The following is a 19,228-nucleotide window of genomic DNA, read 5'->3' as shown; positions in this document are numbered from 1 at the left end:
CTCAGCACCCAAGAGCTACAGAATTAAAATAAAAAACCCAGTAGAACAGTAGCAGTGATTCATTAAATCAAAGCTGAATTATGTGCTTTGACACCGATGGGCCAACCTTGTAAAAAACACTTCAAGAAGAACGAATAGGGGCTCTGACATAAAAAACTGTAAAATTAGAAGAGGAATTGAATGGCTTTCGGAACCAACACTAAGCTAGCACAATCGTGCAGCTTTCTCCCAGGTTTCTTTCTGTTGGTATTTGCAAAATAGCGTAAGTAAAATAGGAAATGAAAGAGGAAGAAGGGGGGGGGCAGATTGGCAAGTGTAGGCTGACAACTGTCCTACGAGTAGAAGAGGAAAATCGAATTTAAAGGTAGGAAGAGGCTAAAAGGAATGAAAGTGGAATTAAGTGCTTCTGAATATATCAGCTGCACGGAGGGAAAAAATACAGATAATTGGAGAAAAGTTCTGAGTCAATCATTGTGGCAGAGAAACAGGTAGATCTTACCATTTGAAATGAGGGGAAAGTTGCACTTTAAGTCAAAGGTGGGGGGACCATTTTGAAAACAAAATAAAGGGGAGAATCATAAGAAGAGACCATAGGATAACTTAGTTCAGAGACGTGAACTCATTAAAACGGTATAAATTCAAGGTGCTCAGAGAGGTGTGGGTCTGTAGAGTTTAGAGAGCTCAAACGAAAAAAAAACTGCAACTGAATCTTCAAAAAAGGAAGTTGCTGAATGTAAAGGAGGAATGGATAGCTTGTTACTGAACAGCAGGTCACCAAAGTCACAACGGGTGGGACATTTTTAGGCTGCTCAATAGATATTCGATGATGACAAACAATGACGAAGGCATACCAGAAAGCGTTGGGGCAGAAAAAATAAAGTTCCAGGTATAAAGTAAAGGTCAGTCTAAACGCAGGGAAATTTAGGCAAAGCACAGACTTTGGAAAATTTCAGGGTCTGAAACAATTCACTGTAGACTGTGAGTCCCCTCTGGGACATCATCTTGTAACGTCCCCAGCGCTTAGAACAGTGCTTTGCACATAGTAAGCGCTTAATAAATGCCATTATTATTATTATTTTATGGGAGGCCAGAAGGAACAGGAGTCAAAGCAAGAAACAGAAAAAAAAAACCCAGAAGGATTACAGACTGAGGAAATGGAGAATTGAGCGTTAGATAAAACGGGGACCAGTTTGAAGGAAACCGTGCTTTATCGTTCAATCAATCAATCAATCGTATTTATTGAGCGCTTACTATGTGCAGAGCACTGTACTAAGCGCTTGGGAAGTACAAATTGGCAACATATGGAGACAGTCCCTACCCAACAGTGGGCTCACAGTCTAAAAGGGGGAGACAGGGAACAAAACCAAACATACGAACGTACACTACTTACTGTATGCTAAAATCACTCAAAATACGTATGTAGACGCCAAAGTGGTTACTTTCAAACATTTGGAGGAAATGAAAGAAAATTCTGTGCCCTCTTGAAGTAGGCACAAGTAATTCCTGATCATCTCCTAGAACCTCGATCCTAGGTAAGATATGCAGAATTTGCATCATTGAAACCTCTTTTAAATATGAAGGATGTTACTCTGAAGGCAAGGATATTCAATCCCCTGCCCTCAAATCCAACTGCCTTCTTTCTCCACAGCCACTTGTTTCCCACTCTCCCCCTCTAGACGGTAAGCTCCTTGTGGGCAGGGATGGTGCTTCCCAGCTCGATTGTACTGTCCTCTCCCAAGCTCTCCATTCAATCGTATTTATTGAGCGCTTACCGTGTGCAAAGCACCGTACTAAGCGCTTGGGAAGTCCAAGTTGGCAACATAGAGAGACGGTCCCTACCCAACGGCGGGCTCACGGTCTAGAAGCCTTAATAGATTGAATAAATACGATTGAATGGATAGCGTTCTGCACATAATAAGCGCTCGATAAGCACCAATGATTGAATGATTTAGATTAACTACAGCAGGCCAGCAATGAATGCAACTCAGCTCTGAAAGAGCAACGGGGAGTTGTCAGATGAGACTGACTGATCAACTGATCAATTGATCAAGTAGCTCGAGAGAGCCCATTGCTGCATAGCACTGCAGGATTTGGGAAAGAACTCGCATTTTTTCCAGCTGTGTCCTACTGAGGTAGAGAGGACTGACAACTCAGGAGCCTGGAGAAAGACCGAGTTAGATCTGTTCTTTCTTCTCTCCCAGCTTTCTGAAAAGGAGGAAAGACACATCACTGTGCCTCCGCGTATAACAGCACGGCACCCTCTCTGTGGAATTACCTCCCGACAGCGCTTAGAACAGTGCCAGCGCTTAGAACAGTGCTTTGCACATAGTAAGCGCTTAACAAATGCTATTACTATTATCTGGCAACCCTGCAAATCTACCTGGCTACAGAGAGGTTTCTGAGCTACCAAAGATTGAATCCAACTTGTTCGGCAAATCACATCCCGTTCTCCGTTGAGGGGCCGTCCTATTTATCAACAAATCTTCTTTCCAATCTCCCCCTAAGATCTCTTAAGTTCACAATAAAGTTATAATCAGGTAAAAAAAACGTTTTTCCGTACGTTTAAGTTCACAATAAAGTTATAATCAGGTAAAAAAAAAACGTTTTTCCGTACGTTAGAAGGAGTTCTCCCACAGAAAAGCTACAGAATGTAATTGAGAGGACAGGTAACGTTGAGCTACCTCTCACGCTGGAACTGGCATGCAGTCATTCCATGCTGAAGAATTCCGACAACCTTTACTGCAGGCAAGTTGTCTGAAAACTATCATTTCCTTAAACAGAATACACAGTTTTCATGAATGGGGTTTCTTACCGCATACATACTAGAAGTGTGAAAAGTTTTTATTTAAAAACATCAGCGGATGGTTTTCCACAACTGACTCGAGAGAAATTCCTTGATGTGCTTCCAACTAGCTGCGTGGGCTGCATTATGTCCTATACAGTATTCCCAAGGAATCTACCTATGGATTCAATATATTTAACAGGCTCTAACAAGATATCTATATGGAATTAGGAAGTTTCTCTCTCCCTCTCTCACACACACACACAGACACACACACCACGTTGCATAATAAGGGTTGGAAGACGTTTTAGAAGGATGAAACCAGTACAGACTAAAGATGCAGAACATCATAAATAAAACGCTGGACCATTTGCGAACAACTGGAATTCCTCCTCCTAATGACCCAGAAACATCTGGATGACTTGCCTTCCAATGGTAATAGTACAATAGAGTCCAGTCTGCCATAACGTGTCTTCATTACGTGTCTGGGATAAAAGGCTATTAAGGAATCGGGGAACGTTCTTCCGACAAAGCTCACCTGTCTGGATACGATGCGCTACGGAGTCGGACACATGGTGTGGGCACCGCAACGCGATGTTTTGGGAATGCGAAATTCCTTGGGGACACTCCCTCCCCACCCCCCTGCCACTATGGCAGAATCAACTGTAGCTTAATTACATCTATAGTCAAATTCCCCGTTCAGGACCTGACTGATAAAAGTCTGAGATGAGGCTCGCAATCCTAAGAAAAAAGGTGTGTATACGTGTGTGTGTTGGGGGAGATTTGGGGGTATTTCCACATCAGTCTTTCGGGGATAAATCAGAACCGATGCAATCGAGGGCTATTTACAGGGCCTGTCTGTGGAAGCGGGAATGTCTCTGACGCGGCCGAAACGTCAGTAGCTGCAAGAGCTGACCTCCGCAAAGGGTTCCGGAAAGGGGCCGAAAAAAAGAAAAACGCAACCGCATCTCACATTGACAGCAATGGAGTCGCAGCACGGAAAGATATCGGCTGATGCCCTGGGATTTTGGTTCCTCATCTAGATGCCCTGGAAGAGGAGAATGAAATCAAGAAGTAGCTGGGTAGGGGAAGAGGAAGACAGAGCTAAACTTTAAAAAGTCCCATGTTCAGGAAGCATCTTCTCATGCTCTGATCTTTCGAGCGCCCCAAAAGATCAACATTTTAGAATGCCCCAGTAGTCAGTAGGTAGTACATAGGGAAGAACCCCGCCAATTCGAACGTCTCTCCCCATTACACTCCCAACAAGAAGCACGTGCGTTTTTAAACTCCCGGGGGATGAGCTACCCGAAGCAGGACATTTTAAAATGCTGTCAAACACTGACGCTACTGGGCCTGACCGACCAGGACAGCCAAGCTGAAATCATCATCATTTTCAAGAGAACGGTCTTCGATTTCCACGGATCAGACATACGATACATTGTTAAAATTACTGGAAGTCTCTGCCCCTTTGCCATACTCATATACAGTCTGGGAAACCTTTTCAAAGGGAATTTTGCGAGGTTTTCTCCTTTGGGGGTAAAAATCAGTAACTCAGCTGCAGTTGGGTAACCAAATGCAACCAAATGCAGAAACCCTTTTCTGGGCACGCCCGTGAAGCTGAAGTATCCGGGCACAGAGAGGATAATCGGGAGCGGATCTATGCAACTGCACAAATCCACGCTGATTTGAGAAGCTGGGGTTTCTAGAACGGATTCCATTTGCTACAGACAGAGACACTGCTGTCGAAATGGTTCTTTCAAACTGTTAGCCATTCAAGGCCGGACGCGCTGTTTTTGCTTTTTCCACAGGGATTTCTTTTAGCACCTCAACGTCCCAACAGTAGCCCGTCCTGGATTTAGAAGAACAAGGGAAGAGTTCGAGCAGAAATTCAAAAACAGAGTCCTCCAAGCTTGGTAACATGACTGCCCTGTAGCTTTTCCTAGTCAATTTGATTAAATATGGGCGTACTATCTAAAATGTACTGTTTTGACTAAGCAGTACCACTAAGAAACTTATTAATTATTTTAACGCTTGAGTGGTGGAGGATTTTTGCTTCTTTTTTTTAAATGGTACATGTCTGAAACAGAACGAAAGCACCGGAGAGCACCACTATTTCTAATGAGCCTAGTGCATTTGGCATTTCCAATATGAAACTGACCAAAATGCTAAACAAGGGGCAATTGTTTATTCCTGATAGTCTAATCAATAAATAGCGTATTGAAGCAGCTGGAACAATTAACAATGAACCAGTTATGGTATATACAGTTGAAATGTATATGAAACCTTAGGCTCACAAAAATATACATGTTTCAAAACAGAAATCTAAGGCACACAAAAGACTAAAACAACTTTCATGAATACTCCTATTTTACATATTCAAGAAGCAGAAAACTGCTGGTACACGATGATGGTCTAGCATTTGACTTTTCATTTGTATGTACAATCCCTTCACGTTCCTTTACTCGAACTCTTTAAAAACTCGCAACGAAAATTCGCAGCACAGGGAATTTAAGACAATTTAATACAATAAGTTACAACAAAAAAATCAATGGAAAGCGATTGCAACTTTAGTTGGATCTGAATAGAAAAAAATAAAAACGAAATCAATGGTCGTGTTTTTTTTTTTTTGCACCAAAACAGTATACAGTAACAGCTGTGGTTGAATCCTATGGCATTTCCAAGGAAAAAGCACCATGGGGTTTCAGATCCAGCCAAGGAATCTGGTAACGTTTCAGAATCCGGGTATTTTGTTATAGCACCACTAAATAGCACACCATTAAGTACAGCATTAAAGGAAGATCTCATTAAGAATTCTTCATAGAGGTTTAGCTCGGAACACCTCCTGACTGTTTGGTTATCGGTTATCCTAAGATTTAATAAATACGTTGTATAAAAGAAGGAAAAAGAAGAACGGGAAGCTGTAGTATTTCGGACACGGAGTGACAACTTTGTTCACGGAGGGGCTACTTCGAGTGTTCTCTACATCTCAAGTAACCATGCTTATTCTAGACTGTAAGCTCGTTGTGGGCGGGGAATGTGTCTACCAAACTCTGTTATCTTGCACACAACCCCCCCAAGTATTCGGTACAGTGCTCTACACACAGTAACTGCTCAATAAATACGACTCACTGACTACTCGGGGATACGTCGTATTTTCTTCCCCCACGCTGAAACGTTGAGGAAAAAAAAAATCAAAGTTCAAAACTAATCCGACCTAAATTCATGTCTTCTAAGCCTTCTGAAATTCGATTTTTACCAAAACACCCCCAAACCCAACACCTTGAAATGACAGAGCGATCTCACTCTGACTGGAGAGCCTTCTTGAATGGGCTTGGGTAAAACCGGCTTTTAAGTATTCTACCCAGGCTCCTTAAAAATACAAATTTTTCAATACTTAATTCATATCTGTCCGGATCAGATTTTTTTTTTACAATAAGGCAATTCTAGGGGGTTAATTTTTTCCACCTATTAACCTTGAGGTAATAGGAGCGATCTAAGCCACTCTAAGCCATATAAATGGCAACATTGTGATCTCCATTCAGGGGAGGGAGGGAGAGCAAGAAAGGGAGACAGAGAGAGACAGAAAGAAACGGAGAGAGGGACAGAGAGATGGAGAGAAAAGAAAAAAAAAACCTCTCATTGATGGGGTGGTGGCCCGACTAAAAACTTATTGCTCAAGTCGATCTGAGGTCGTATCTTTAAAAGCAATCGAAACGTCACATGGAACTCCCAACAGCCACACAAACAAGTATCGGCAAGATATTTCTTCTTTTCAATTTTGTAGATAATGAGCAGTTTCTGCCTTGTATTACTGCTTTATGAGTAACAAATATTTTTAATGCAAAAGAGAAATGAAAAAAAACCAACACAAACCATATACACTATTAGTCTACATACTGCAGTTGTAACAATATGGAACTCTACACAGCAAGAATAAAATGATTTCTTTTGTAGAATATGCACAAACAATAGACAATATGATTCTTAGACTATACTATTTCAAGTTAATTTTAAAAATAGAAAGTGCTTTTAAAATATATATTTACAGTTTACAAACAGCCTCCAACCATTACTAGTGAGAACGATTCATGGTTTTCTACATCTGAGAACTCTTTCTGGAGAGAACATTTCATTGGTTATTTTCAAAAGCAGACACGGATTCTGGAGTTTTATAGCAATGATTGGAAGTTGTTGGAACAATGGCACCATGAAGTAATAATTCAGCTTATTTTTAACTGTTTAGATGTGGTTAAGCACCGAGAGCTGTGTAGAGTTAACACTGTGAACTTGATTTTTACGCCGAACGTGGACCTGTTAAAACCCCCTAAAAATGATTTTGTTTCATAGTAAACAGACTTGATTTAAAGCACCAAAGTATAAATTCCTAAAGGTAATAAACTGAATGATTCTATCAAGGTTAACAACCTAACCCAAACCGTTCTTGAATAACATATTAAAAACTATAAAACCTTCTTTTTTTCCTCTTTTTTTTTTTTTTTTTTTGCTTAAAATGTGCTTCAGCACCACCAATTGTCAAAATATAAAGTCACAGTTAAGAAACAACCCCTTCCCCGCCCCCGCCCCCCCGCCCAACCCGGGGTTTCGGTGTTTTGTTGTTTTTTTTTTTTTCTTTACCTCAGCCTCAAAATGGTTGAGATGAACAAAGAGTAAACTACAACATGGTTTTGTTCTTTTAAACAGCACCTGGAAGAAAGGTAACACTGCACCAAGGCAAGGCTCCGAGTCAACGGTAAGGAAGAAGCCCTCAGACCCAGCGGTTGTACGGCCCGGCGACTTGAGTGAGCGCGTAAGAGGACACCGTGATGATGTTGTCGTGGGTGACCGTCAACGCTCTGCGGGAAGGGATCTGGTTCAACTCGTTCGCCTCGCCGAAGATCTCGGGGCCCTCGCCGGCCGGCTTGGTCTTCCGGCCGCCGGGCTTCGCGCCCCCCGTGTTTTCGGCTCCCAGCCTCTCGGCCTCTCTCTCTCTCTCCCGGGCCCTCTCGGCCATCTTGGCCTCCCAGGCGGCCCAGCCGTGCCTCGGCTCGTTCAGGTTTTTGTGCTGATAGAAGACGAGGGAGATGCGCGTGGGGTGGTTTCGGTTGGGCTTCCGGATCGGGGTGGTGGCGTGGAGCTCCCGCCGGGCGCACTCGATCAGCACGGAGCCGTGGGACGGCGCCACGGCCACCCCGCCGATGTTGTCGTCCAGGAAGTTGTGCTCGCTGTCGGACCACAGCTCCTCGGCCTTCTCCTCGCCGGCGCCCGGCGGCTCGTCCGCGGCCCCCCGCTCCACGGGGGCCGGGAGGCCGGCGGGCTCGGGGCCCGGCAGCTCTCCGTCCGCCGCGGGCGGGCCCGGGCTCCGGGCCTCCCTGTCGCCTGCCTCCCGCGGCGCCGAGCCGGCCGTCGGCGAGGCGGCGTCGCGGGAAGCGGGTGAGCGGGAGGCGGCGGGGCGGAGGAGCGGGGGCTGGCGGGTCGGCCCGTCGGCGCCGAGCATCTCGAGGGGGCCGGCGGGAGGGTCGGCCGCGCCGGGGGCCGGGCCCGCGGCTGCCTCGAAACCACGAGGCCACGGCGCCGCCGGGCTCTCCCCGCCGGCGGCGTTGGCACCAGTGCACCTCGAGGAGCACGGCGTCGTGCGGGGCGGCTCGCTCCCCCATCCCGAATACCCGTAGGGGACCGCGCCGTCTTTCCGCAGCGGGCCTGCCGCCGCCACGCCGGGCTTTGGGGGGGCACTCGGAGGTAAGTTGGCTGCCTTCGGCGGCGGGTGCGCGGAGAACTGCTTGATCGCTGAGTAGGTTTTAGTGTTTTCGGCGCGTCGGATGGAGAAGACCGGCTCTGGCGACTCCGCTTTGATCCCGGGTTGAAAAGTCTCCGTTTGGTTTCCTAAGCAGAGAGAAAGACAGGGAAAAACACAAGAGGATGAGCATACCGACCGCCTTTCCCTGCCTCTGCAACGATATGTCACCACAGGACGACGGCTCGGCCACCGATTCCGTGATTCGTACTGTCTAAAGTGGCCCTCGCTAGTCATGATTTCCCTTTAAGGGTTTCCAGCTATTTGATAATATCATAATTATTATGATTAATAACTGATTATGATTAATACTTGATTATAATGTAATATGATTATAATTTGAAATTGGTTAAGCGCTTACTCTGGACTAAGCGCTGGGGTGGATCCAAGCAAACCGGGTTGGACACGGTCCCTGTCCCACGGGGGGCTCACAGTCTCAAGCCCCATTTTACAGGTGAGGTCACTGAGGCGCAGAGCAGTGAAATGACTTGCCCAAGGTCACACAGCAGACAAGCGGCGGAGCCGGGAATGGAACCTATGACCTTCTTATTCCCAACTCCGGGCTCTCCCCACTAGTCCACGGATATGTGACTCTGGGCAAAATAGTCTACAAAAATAGACCTGAGATGGAACTGCCATGATACGTTACTTACTGTAGTTATTTGAAAAACAAACAAACAAACCAGGAACCTGGTTGATGTCCAATTAATTGAAAGTGTAGCTACATATTGAGCAGAATGAATCTCTCGCTCTTTGAGCTGCTGTCATAGGACACACTCTCTCTTCTGATCTCTTTTAGACTGTGAGCCCACTGTTGGGTAGGGACCGTCTCTATATGTTGCCAACTTGTACTTCCCAAGCGCTTAGTACAGCTCAATAAATACGACTGATTGATTGATTTCTTCCCGTTACCGATCTATTTATAAGCCAAGCATCCTGAGAGGTTTACACTGCGTACCGAATAGCTGGTTTTACGGGCTTTCTTGTCAGCAGACTTCAGGAGGCTGCTGGATCCCTGGACTTACAAAAAGCTTTCCTTCTGTTCAGCAAAGATGGGGAAAGAGTGGATCACAGATCACAGATTTCAGAAAAGTGCTTCAATGGTAAAAATTAAAATACTTGCCCGTTCTTTGATTTTTTTTTAAAAAAACGACAGAATCTGAGGATCCTACTCACTTAACCCCCTTAGCTGTAAGTGAAAAGCTTCACTGATAGTATAGCCCGGGGTTTGGCGACTGTTTCATGCAGAAACTTTGACTAGACTGTGAGCCCGTTGTTGGGTAGGGACCGTCTCTATATGTTGCCGACTTGTACTTCCCAAGCGCTTAGTACAGTGCTCTTCACGCAGTAAGCGCTCAGTAAATACAACTGAATGAGTGAAAGAGCCAAAAACATACAATCTAAACGGAAGAGAAGGCGTGTGACGGTCCCCCTCATCCCCCTCTCCATCCCCCCATCTTACCTCCTTCCCTTCCCCACAGCACCTGTATATATGTATATATGTTTGTACATATTTATCACTCTATTTATTTATTTTACTTGTACATATCTATTCTATTTATTTTATTTGTTAGTACGTTTGGTTTTGTTCTCTGTCTCCCCCTTTTAGACTGTGAGCCCAAGGTTGGGTAGGGACTGTCTCTATATGTTGCCAACTTGTACTTCCCAAGCGCTTGGTCCAGTGCTCTGCACACAGTAAGCGCTCAATAAATACGATTGACGATGATGATGAGGGGAAAGGGAAGGAGAAAAAAATGGGGAGAAAAGAAAAGAGGAAGAGAGCGAGAGAGAGTGGAAAGGAGGACAAACATTTCTTTCTGGTTCTTCTCATCCGGGAAAGCGGGGAGAGCGGGTGAGAGATTGTGAAGTACCACGCCTGCCGCTGCAGCCGTCTCACTTACCCCACCCGTCGCTTCTGAAGCCGGCAGGCGCAGGAGAGGCCGGGGAGATAAATCTTTTTCTCCGGCGCCTGTGCGGACTGTGATAAGCACGTGCCGGCCCACCGCACTGGCCCACGGCAGCTGCTACCCCAGGGTGTGTGTTGGGGCAACCAGGGGATGAGGAATTTCCCTTCCCTGCCCGGCGTGGGCTGCCTTGGGGGTCCCGAAGAGCAGCCTCGACTTGCCCTGTCTTCTAGTGAAGAGGATGGGAACGTCACTGTTCCCAGAGTGGGAGTGCTTCCCCATAGCACCTGTATATATGTATATATGTTTGCACGTATTTTCTACTCTATTTATTTATTTATTTATTTTATTTGTACATATCTATTCTATTTATTTTGTTAGTATGTTTGGTTTTGTTCTCTGTCTCCCCCTTTTAGACTGCGAGCCCACTGTTGGGTAGGGACTGTCTCTATATGTTGCCAATTTGTACTTCCCAAGCGCTTAGTACAGTGCTCTGCACATAGTAAGCGCTCAATAAATACGATTGATGATGATGATGATGACTGAAGTAGCCATCTGGGTTCCCCCTTAGCCTGTTTCTGGCTTCAAGAGATGGGCGGGCCGCCTATTTCCTGCCCAAAAAGCTGGGAGGGTGAAGATAACGGCGCTGCCCTCGCGGTGCTCACGGCCATGGGTATAGGCCCTAAAGCTCTATTTGTTGCTGGTGTCCTCTGGAAAAGAGGAAAAAAATTCCACTTTCTTGGAAGGAGGGAACAGTTGGCCACCACTTGGGTAAGAAGTAGGCTGGAACTGGGCTGGAGAGACTGAATCTGTGCCATCTTTACTTTGTTTTTTAACGGTACTTGTTAAGTACTTACTACGCGCCAGGCACTGTTCTAAGCACTGGATAACAGTAATCAGGTTGGACACAGTCCCCGCCCCACATGGGGCTCATAGTCATCACCCCCATTTTACAGACGAGGTAACAGAGGCCCAGAGAAGTGAAGTGACTCGTCCAAGGTCACACATGGGACAACCTGATTACCTTGTACCTAACCCAGGGCTTAGAACGGTGCTCGGCACATAGTAAGTGCTTAACAAAGACCATTATTATTATTATTGTTACTATTATTATCTCAGGGCAATTACCTCATGGCTCTTGGTTTGGAAACACCATTCTACACGAACAAAGGTGATTCGGCAAAGAGAGTGTCAGGGGTAAATGACTACAGTGAAAAGGTTTCCACGTTATTAACAGTTATTCGTGGTCCACAGCTGAAAGAATCAGTGAAAGTGAGAGGCGTTAAAAGGTTCAATCTTCTATTCAGAAGGGAGCATTCAAAAAACAAAAATGCAAAGGTTCACAGGAAACGGCACTATCTCCTGCCTTCCCTAGGACCAGCGGAAAACCAACAGAGACAGCTACGGCTCTCGGTAGGTAATTAGGTGGAGAGAGGTCTGACGGGAGACTCCCACCGAAATTTTTCCTGCCAATCCCTTACCAGCGGAAAACCAACAGAGACAGCTACGGCTCTTGGTAGGTAATTAGGTGGAGAGAGGTCTGACGGGAGACTCCCATCGAAATTTTTCCGGCCAATCCCCTTGCACGGGACCACTGAGGCCTGCTTCCCGGGAAAAAGTCTTCCCGCCCTCACACTCTATCAAGACTCCTACTCAAATGGCAAACTGTGACTGTCGGACTCGAAACCTCGAAATAGCTTGAAATGCCGATCCTCTAGCCAGGATGCCCTATTTTTTTTTTATCATTCTTGACTATCAATCAATCAATCGTATTTATTGAGCGCTTACTGTGTGCAGAGCTATCAGGGAAACAGCACGGCCGTCCACTGTTGGGTAGGGACCGTCTCTATATGTTGCCAGCTTGTACTTCCCAAGCGCTTAGTCCAGTGCTCTGCACACAGTAAGCGCTCAATAAATACGATTGATTGATTGATAAAGCCCGGGCCCGGGAGACAGAAGGACCTGGGTTCTAATCCCGGCTCTGCCTCTTTGTCTGCTGTGTGACCTTGGGCAAGTCATTTCATATCTCTGGGCTTCAGTTACCTCATCTGTCAAATGGAGATTAAGACTATGAGCTCCAAGTGGGACAGGGACTGTATTCATTCATTCATTCAGTCATATTTATTGAGTGCTTACTGTGGGCAGAGCACACTGTACTAAGCGCTTGGGAAGTACAAGTTGACTGTATCCAACCTGAATCAATCAATCAATCGTATTTATTGAGCGCTTACTGTGTGCAGAGCACTGTACTAAGCGCTTGGGAAGTCCAAGTTGGCAACATATAGAGATAGTCCCTACCCAACAGTGGGCTCACAGTCTCAAAGAATAGCTTGTATCTTCCCCAGGGCTTGGAATTGTGCTTGATGCTTAACAATTAGTTATGTGATTGTTATGGGCAGGGAATATGTCTGCTAATTCTGTTGCATCGTACTCTCCCAAGCGTTTAATACAGTGCTCTGCACACAGTTCCTATGTGCTACGTGCTCAATAAATACCACTGTTTGATTGATCACTATTATTGTGTTCTTGTGTTTTGACTGTTTCTTCTTTTCTTATGTATCTGTTGGCAACCCCTCCTCTGGCATCCCTTTATTCCTAAAACTCATTCATTCAATGAGTATTGAATACTCAATAAGTATTGAGCGCTTACTGTGTGCAGAGCACTGTACTAAGCGCTTGGGAAGTACAATTTGGCAACATATAGAGACAGTCCCTACCCAACAGTGGGCTCACAGTCTAAAAGAATAGCTTGTATCTTCCCCAGGGCTTGGAATTGTGCTTGATGCTTAACAAATAGTTATGTGATTGTTATGGGCAGGGAATATGCCTGCTAATTCTGTTGTACCGTACTCTCCCAAGCGTTTAATACAGTGCTCTGCACAAAGTTACTATGTGCTACATGCTCAATAAATACCACTGTTTGATTGATCACTATTATTGTGTTCTTGTGTTTTGACTGTTTCTTCTTTTCTTATGTATCTGTTGGCAACCCCTCCTCTGCCATCCCTTTATTCTTAAAACTCATTCATTCAATCATGTGTATTGAGTGCTTACTGTGTGCAGAGCCCTGTACTAAGCGCTTAGGAGAGTACAACAGAACAGTAAACACACACATTCCCTGCCCACAGTGAGCTTTTGTGAGTCCCCTGGAAGGCAGGGACCATGTGCTCAGTCCCAAGCGCTTAGTACAGTGCTCTGCACACAGTAAGCGCTCAATAAATACGATTGAATGAATGAATGAGCCCCCTCCTTCCTCTCCCCCTCCTCCCCTCCCCATCGCCCCCGCCTTACCTCCTTCCCCTCCACACAGCAATCAATCAATCAATCAATCGTATTTATTGAGCGCTTACTGTGTGCAGAGCACTGTACTAAGCGCTTGGGAAGTACAAGTTGGCAACAAGTTGGCAGCACCTGTATATATGTTTGGACATATTTATTACTCTATTTTATTTGTACATATTTATTCTATTTATTTTATTTTGTTAACATGTTTTGTTTTGTTGTCTGTCTCCCCCTTCTAGACTGTGAGCCCGCTGTTGGGTAGGGACCGTCTCTATCTGTTGCCCACTTGTACTTCCCAAGCGCTTAGTCCAGTGCTCTGCACACAGTAAGCGCTCAATAAATACGATTGAATGAATGAATGAATGCTCAATAAATACCACTGTTTGAATGACTGATCATTATTATCGTGTTCTTGTGTTCTTACTGTTTCTTCTTATGTATCTGTTGGCAACCCCTCCTCTGCCATCCCTTTATTCTTAAAACTCATTCATTCAATCAGGTGTATTGAGTGCTTACTGCGTGCAGAGCTCTGTACTAAGTGTTTAGGAGAGTACAACAGAACAGTAAACACACACATTCCCTGCCCACAGTGAGCTTTTGTGAGTCCCCTGGAAGGCAGGGACCACGTTTTCATCCATTCAATTATTCCCCGTGCTTACTACAATGCTGCGGCAAAGCGTAGGAGCCTCATGGAGGAGCAGTATGGCCTAGTGGATAGAGCATGGGCTTGGGCGTCAGAAGGACCTGGGTTCTAATCCCGGCTCTGCCCCTTGTCTGCTGTGACCGTGGGCAGGTCGCTTCACTTCTCTGGGCCTCAGTTCCTTCATCTGTAAAACGGGGATTGAGACTGTGAGCCCCCCGTGGGACGGGGACTGTGTCCAACCCGACCTGCTTGTAATAATAATAATAATAAAGATATATATCAATCGTATTTATTGAGCGCTTACTGTGTGCAGAGCACTGTACTAAGCGCTTGGGAAGTACAAGTTAGCATTTATTCAGCGCTTACTATGTGCAAAGCACTGCTCGAAGCGCTGGGGAGGCTACAAGATGATTAGGTTGCCCCACAGGGACTCTCCAGCGCTTAGTACAGTGCCTAGCACATAGTTAAGCGCTTACCAAACACCATTATAATTATCATAAAGACTATTACTGATAAACCTGTAACGGGTAAACCTCCTGACACAACCAGGATGGGAAATGTTGAGTTTCTCTAGACCCATCAGTCCCAGAAAGAGAAAGCTCCTAGTCTGGAACATAAAATGATTGTGGCAGAAGGAATCACTCGACATTTTGAAAACTGCCTGCCCCTAAGAACTTCCTTGTATCTGCCTCATGTCTACGCAGTGAAACCGCCCCGGGCAAAAGGCGTTCCGCGTTGACGAAAGTATCCGTCTGGTCCTTTGAAGAAGCAAAACGGTTGATGGAGGAAGTGGCCATCGGCCTGAGAAGGGCAAATCCCGGCGGCTACTCTCTCTATTATTCCATTGTGTCAAATAGGATTGATTGATTGGGTCAGTAGCAAAGGGGGGTGACCCCGGTGAATAGGATGGACGGTCGTCTCCTTTTCAGCAGTTTAGTTCCCCGCTTGGAGTAGATAAATCCCGGACATCTTCCCGTTCCACTTATTTTTCCTCTACATTACTTGTCCCGCTGCTGGCCCAGCGCAAAGGGTATTATGCTGGGAATTTGGATATTCTGTGAGTGAGTAGCAGCGTAACCTAGTAGACAGGGCTGGGAGGCCCTGTGTTCTAATTCTGCCTCTTTCCCGCAGTGGGACTCTGGGCAAGTCGCTTATCTTCTCTATGCCTCGGTTTCCTCATCTATAAAATGGGGATGGAATACCTCTTCTCCCGCCTGCTTGGACCGTGAGCCCCACGTGGGACAGGGACTATGTCCGACGTGCCTGCCCTATGTGTTTGGCATATTGTAAGTACTCAATAAATACCACAATTATAATAATGATGGTATTTGTTAAGCGCTTACTATGTGCCAAGCACTGTACTAAGCGCTGGGGTAGATACAATCAATCAATCAATCAATCGTATTTATTGAGCTCTTACTGTGTGCAGAGCACTGTACTAAGCAATTGGGAGTACTATTATTAGTACTTAGTACTAGTACTTATTATTACTATTATTAGTAATTAGTACTAATTACTAGTAATTAGCAGTACTATTATTACTAGGGGAATGTCTAGTGGGACCAGGCCATAACAATGACGACGATGATGAAAATAATAATGATAATAATAGTAATGATGGCATTTATTAAGCGCTTACTATGTGCAAAGCACTGTTCTAAGCGCTGGGGAGGTTACAAGGTGATCAGGTTGTCCCATGGGGGGCTCACAGTCTTCATCCCCATTTTACAGATGAGGGAACTGAGGCCCAGAGAAGTGAAGTGACTTGCCCAAAGTCACACAGCTGACAATTGGCGGAGCCGGGATTTGAACCCATGACCTCTGACTCCAAAGCCCGGGCTCTTTCCACTGAGCCACGCTGCTATGCTACAATGATAATGGTATTTCTTAAATGCTTACTATGTGCTAAGCACTGTTCTAAGCACTGGGGTAGACACAAGGTCATTATGTTGTCCCACATGGGGCTGTGCTTTGCACATAGAAAGAGCTTAATAAATGCCATCATCAATATTATCATCATTAATCCCCATTTTACAGTTGAGGTAACAAGCACAGAGAAGTTAAGTGACTTGCTCAAGGTCACCCAGCAGAATGGCAGAGCTGGGATTAGAACCCATGACCTCTGACTCCCAAACCCATGTTCTTGTCACGAGGCCATGCTGCTTCTTATACTACTAATAATATATAACAATAATAGTGGTATTTGCTAAGCTATAATAATAATAATTTATAATAATAATAGTGGTACTTGCTAAGCACTTATTTTTGTGCCAGGCACTGTACTAAGCACCACGGTGCTAATCCTGGCTCTGCCGATTGTCAGCCGTGTGACTTTGGGCAAGTCACTTCACTTCTCTGGGCCTCAGTTCCCTCATCTGTAAAATGGGGATGAAGACTGTGGGCCCCATGTGGGACAACCTGATCACCTTGTATCCCGCTCCAGCGCTTAGAGCAGTGGTTTGCACATAGTAAGCGCTTAACAAATTCCATCATTATTATTATTATTATTTCGGTGAAAACAAGCAAATCAGTTTGGATCCAGTTCCCGATTCCCACATCCGCCAAACAAGCTCACTTCCCCGCTTCAAAGCCCTACTGAGAGCTCACCTCCTCTGGGAGGCCTCCCCAGACTGAGCCCCCCTTTCCCTCTCCTCATCATCAATCGTATTTATTGAGCGCTTACTGTGTGCAGAGCACTGTACTAAGCGCTTGGGAAGTACAAGTTGGCAACATATAGAGACGGTCCCTACCCAACAGTGGGCTCCTCCTCCTTCCCTCCCCATCTGCCCTTACTCCCTCCCTCTGCTCTACCCCTGCACCCCAAAGAACTGGTGTATGTATGTGTACCTATTTATTATTCTATTTATTTTATTAATCTAATTTATCTTACCTGTACATATCTATTCTATTTATTTTATTTTGTTAGTGTGTTTGGTTTTGTTCTCTGTCTCCCCCTTCTAGCCTGTGAGCCCGCTGTTGGGTAGGGACTGTCTCTATGTGTTGCCGACTTCTACTTCCCAAGCGCTTAGTACAGTGCTCTGCACACAGTAAGCGCTCAATAAATACGATTGATTGATTGATTAATGATGCGCATATATCTGTAATTCTATTTAACTATTTTGATGGCATTGACCCCTGTCTACTTGTTCTGTTTTGTTGTCAGTCTCCCCAACTTCTAGACTGCGAGCCCGCTGTTGGGTAGGAACTGTCTCTATGTGTTGCCGACTTGTACTTCCCAAGCGCTTAGTACAGTGCTCTGCACACAGTAAGTGCTCAATAAATACGACTGATTGATTGATTGATGGATGGATGGTGTGTATATATCTGTAATTCTATTTAACTATTTTGATGGCATTGACCCCATCTACTTGTTCTGTTTTGTTGTCTGTCTCCCCACCTTCTAGACTGTGAGCCCGCTGTTGCATAGGGATGGTCTCAGTTGCCGAATTGTACTTTCCAAGCGCTTAGTACAGTGCTCTGTATGTATCTCAACATGTCAAAGACTGAGCTCCTTGTCTTCCCTCCCAAACCTTGCCCGCTCCCTGACTTTCCCATCTCTGTTGACGGCACTACCATCCTTCCCGTCTCACAAGCCCGCAACCTTGGTGTCATCCTCGACTCCGCTCTCTCATTCACCCCTCACATCCAAGCCATGACCAAAACCTGCCGGTCTCAGCTCCGCAACATTGCCAAGCTCCGCCCTTTCCTCTCCATCCCAACCGCTACCCTGCTCATTCAAGCTCTCATCCTATCCCGTCTGGACTACTGCATCAGCCTTCTCTCTGATCTTCCATCCTCGTGTCTCTCTCCACTTCAATCCATACTTCATGCTGCTGCCCGGATTGTCTTTGTCCAGAAACGCTCTGGGCATGTTACTCCCCTCCTCAAAAATCTCCGGTGGCTACCGATCAATCTGCGCATCAGGCAGAAACTCCTCCCCCTGGGCTTCCAGGCTGTCCATCCCCTGGCCCCCTCCTACCTCAGCTCCCTTCTCTCCTTCTCCAGCCCAGCCCGCACCCTCCGCTCCTCCACCGCTAATCTCCTCACCGTACCTCGTTCTCGCCTGTCCCGCCATCGACCCCCCGGCCCACGTCCTCCCCCGGGCCTGGAATGCCCTGCTCCCTCTGCCCACCCGCCAAGCTCGCTCTCTTCTTCCCTTCAAGGCCCTGCTGAGAGCTCACCTCCTCCAGGAGGCCTTCCCAGACTGAGCCCCTTCCTTCCTCTCCCCCTCGTCCCCCTCTCCATCCCCCCCATCTTACCTCCTTCCCTTCCCCACAGCACCTGTATATATGGATATATGTTTGTACATATTTATTACTCTATTTATTTATTTATTTTATTTGTACATATCTATCCTATTTATTTTGTTAGTATGTTTGGTTTTGTTCTCTGTCTCCCCCTTTTAGACTGTGAGCCCACTGTTGGGTAGGGACTGTCTCTATATGTTGCCAATTTGTACTTCCCAAGCACTTACTACAGTGCTCTGCACATAGTAAGCGCTCAATAAATACGATTGATGATGATGATGATGATGCTCTGCACACAGTAAGCGCTCAAGACATACGACAGTGAATGAATAAATGAAATTCATCCCCCCTCCCAGCCCCACAGCACTTCCTTACACATCCGTAATTCATTTATATTAATAACTGTCTCCCTCTCTAGACTGTACGCTCACTGTGGGTAGGGACTGTGTCATATTGTTATACTGTACTCTCCCAAGCACTTAGTACAGTGCTCTGCACACAGTAAGCGCTCAGTAAATACGACCGAACGACGGGTTGACTGAATCATCGCTCCAGAAGGCACACGGGTGACGGAGTACA

General features: G+C 45.8%; 1 protein-coding gene across 1 annotated transcript in view; it reads right to left on the bottom strand.

Annotated features, from left to right (window-relative positions):
- Nucleotides 1-7,462: 7,462 nt before the first annotated feature.
- The window catches only part of TET1 (tet methylcytosine dioxygenase 1), a 222,720-nt gene continuing 210,954 nt past the window's right edge, over nt 7,463-19,228 (bottom strand). The window contains exon 11 of the mRNA XM_038743394.1: nt 7,463-8,662. Within this exon, the coding sequence (XP_038599322.1) occupies nt 7,548-8,662 (1,115 nt within the window). The 3' untranslated portion in view covers nt 7,463-7,547. The remainder of the gene's footprint in view (nt 8,663-19,228) is intronic.

This window comes from Tachyglossus aculeatus, chromosome 3 (genome assembly GCF_015852505.1).
Source record: "Tachyglossus aculeatus isolate mTacAcu1 chromosome 3, mTacAcu1.pri, whole genome shotgun sequence".
NCBI classification, from domain to species: domain Eukaryota; kingdom Metazoa; phylum Chordata; class Mammalia; order Monotremata; family Tachyglossidae; genus Tachyglossus; species Tachyglossus aculeatus.
The sequence above is the reverse complement of the archived record's forward strand: the minus strand, read 5'-3'. Positions and strand labels throughout refer to the sequence as shown.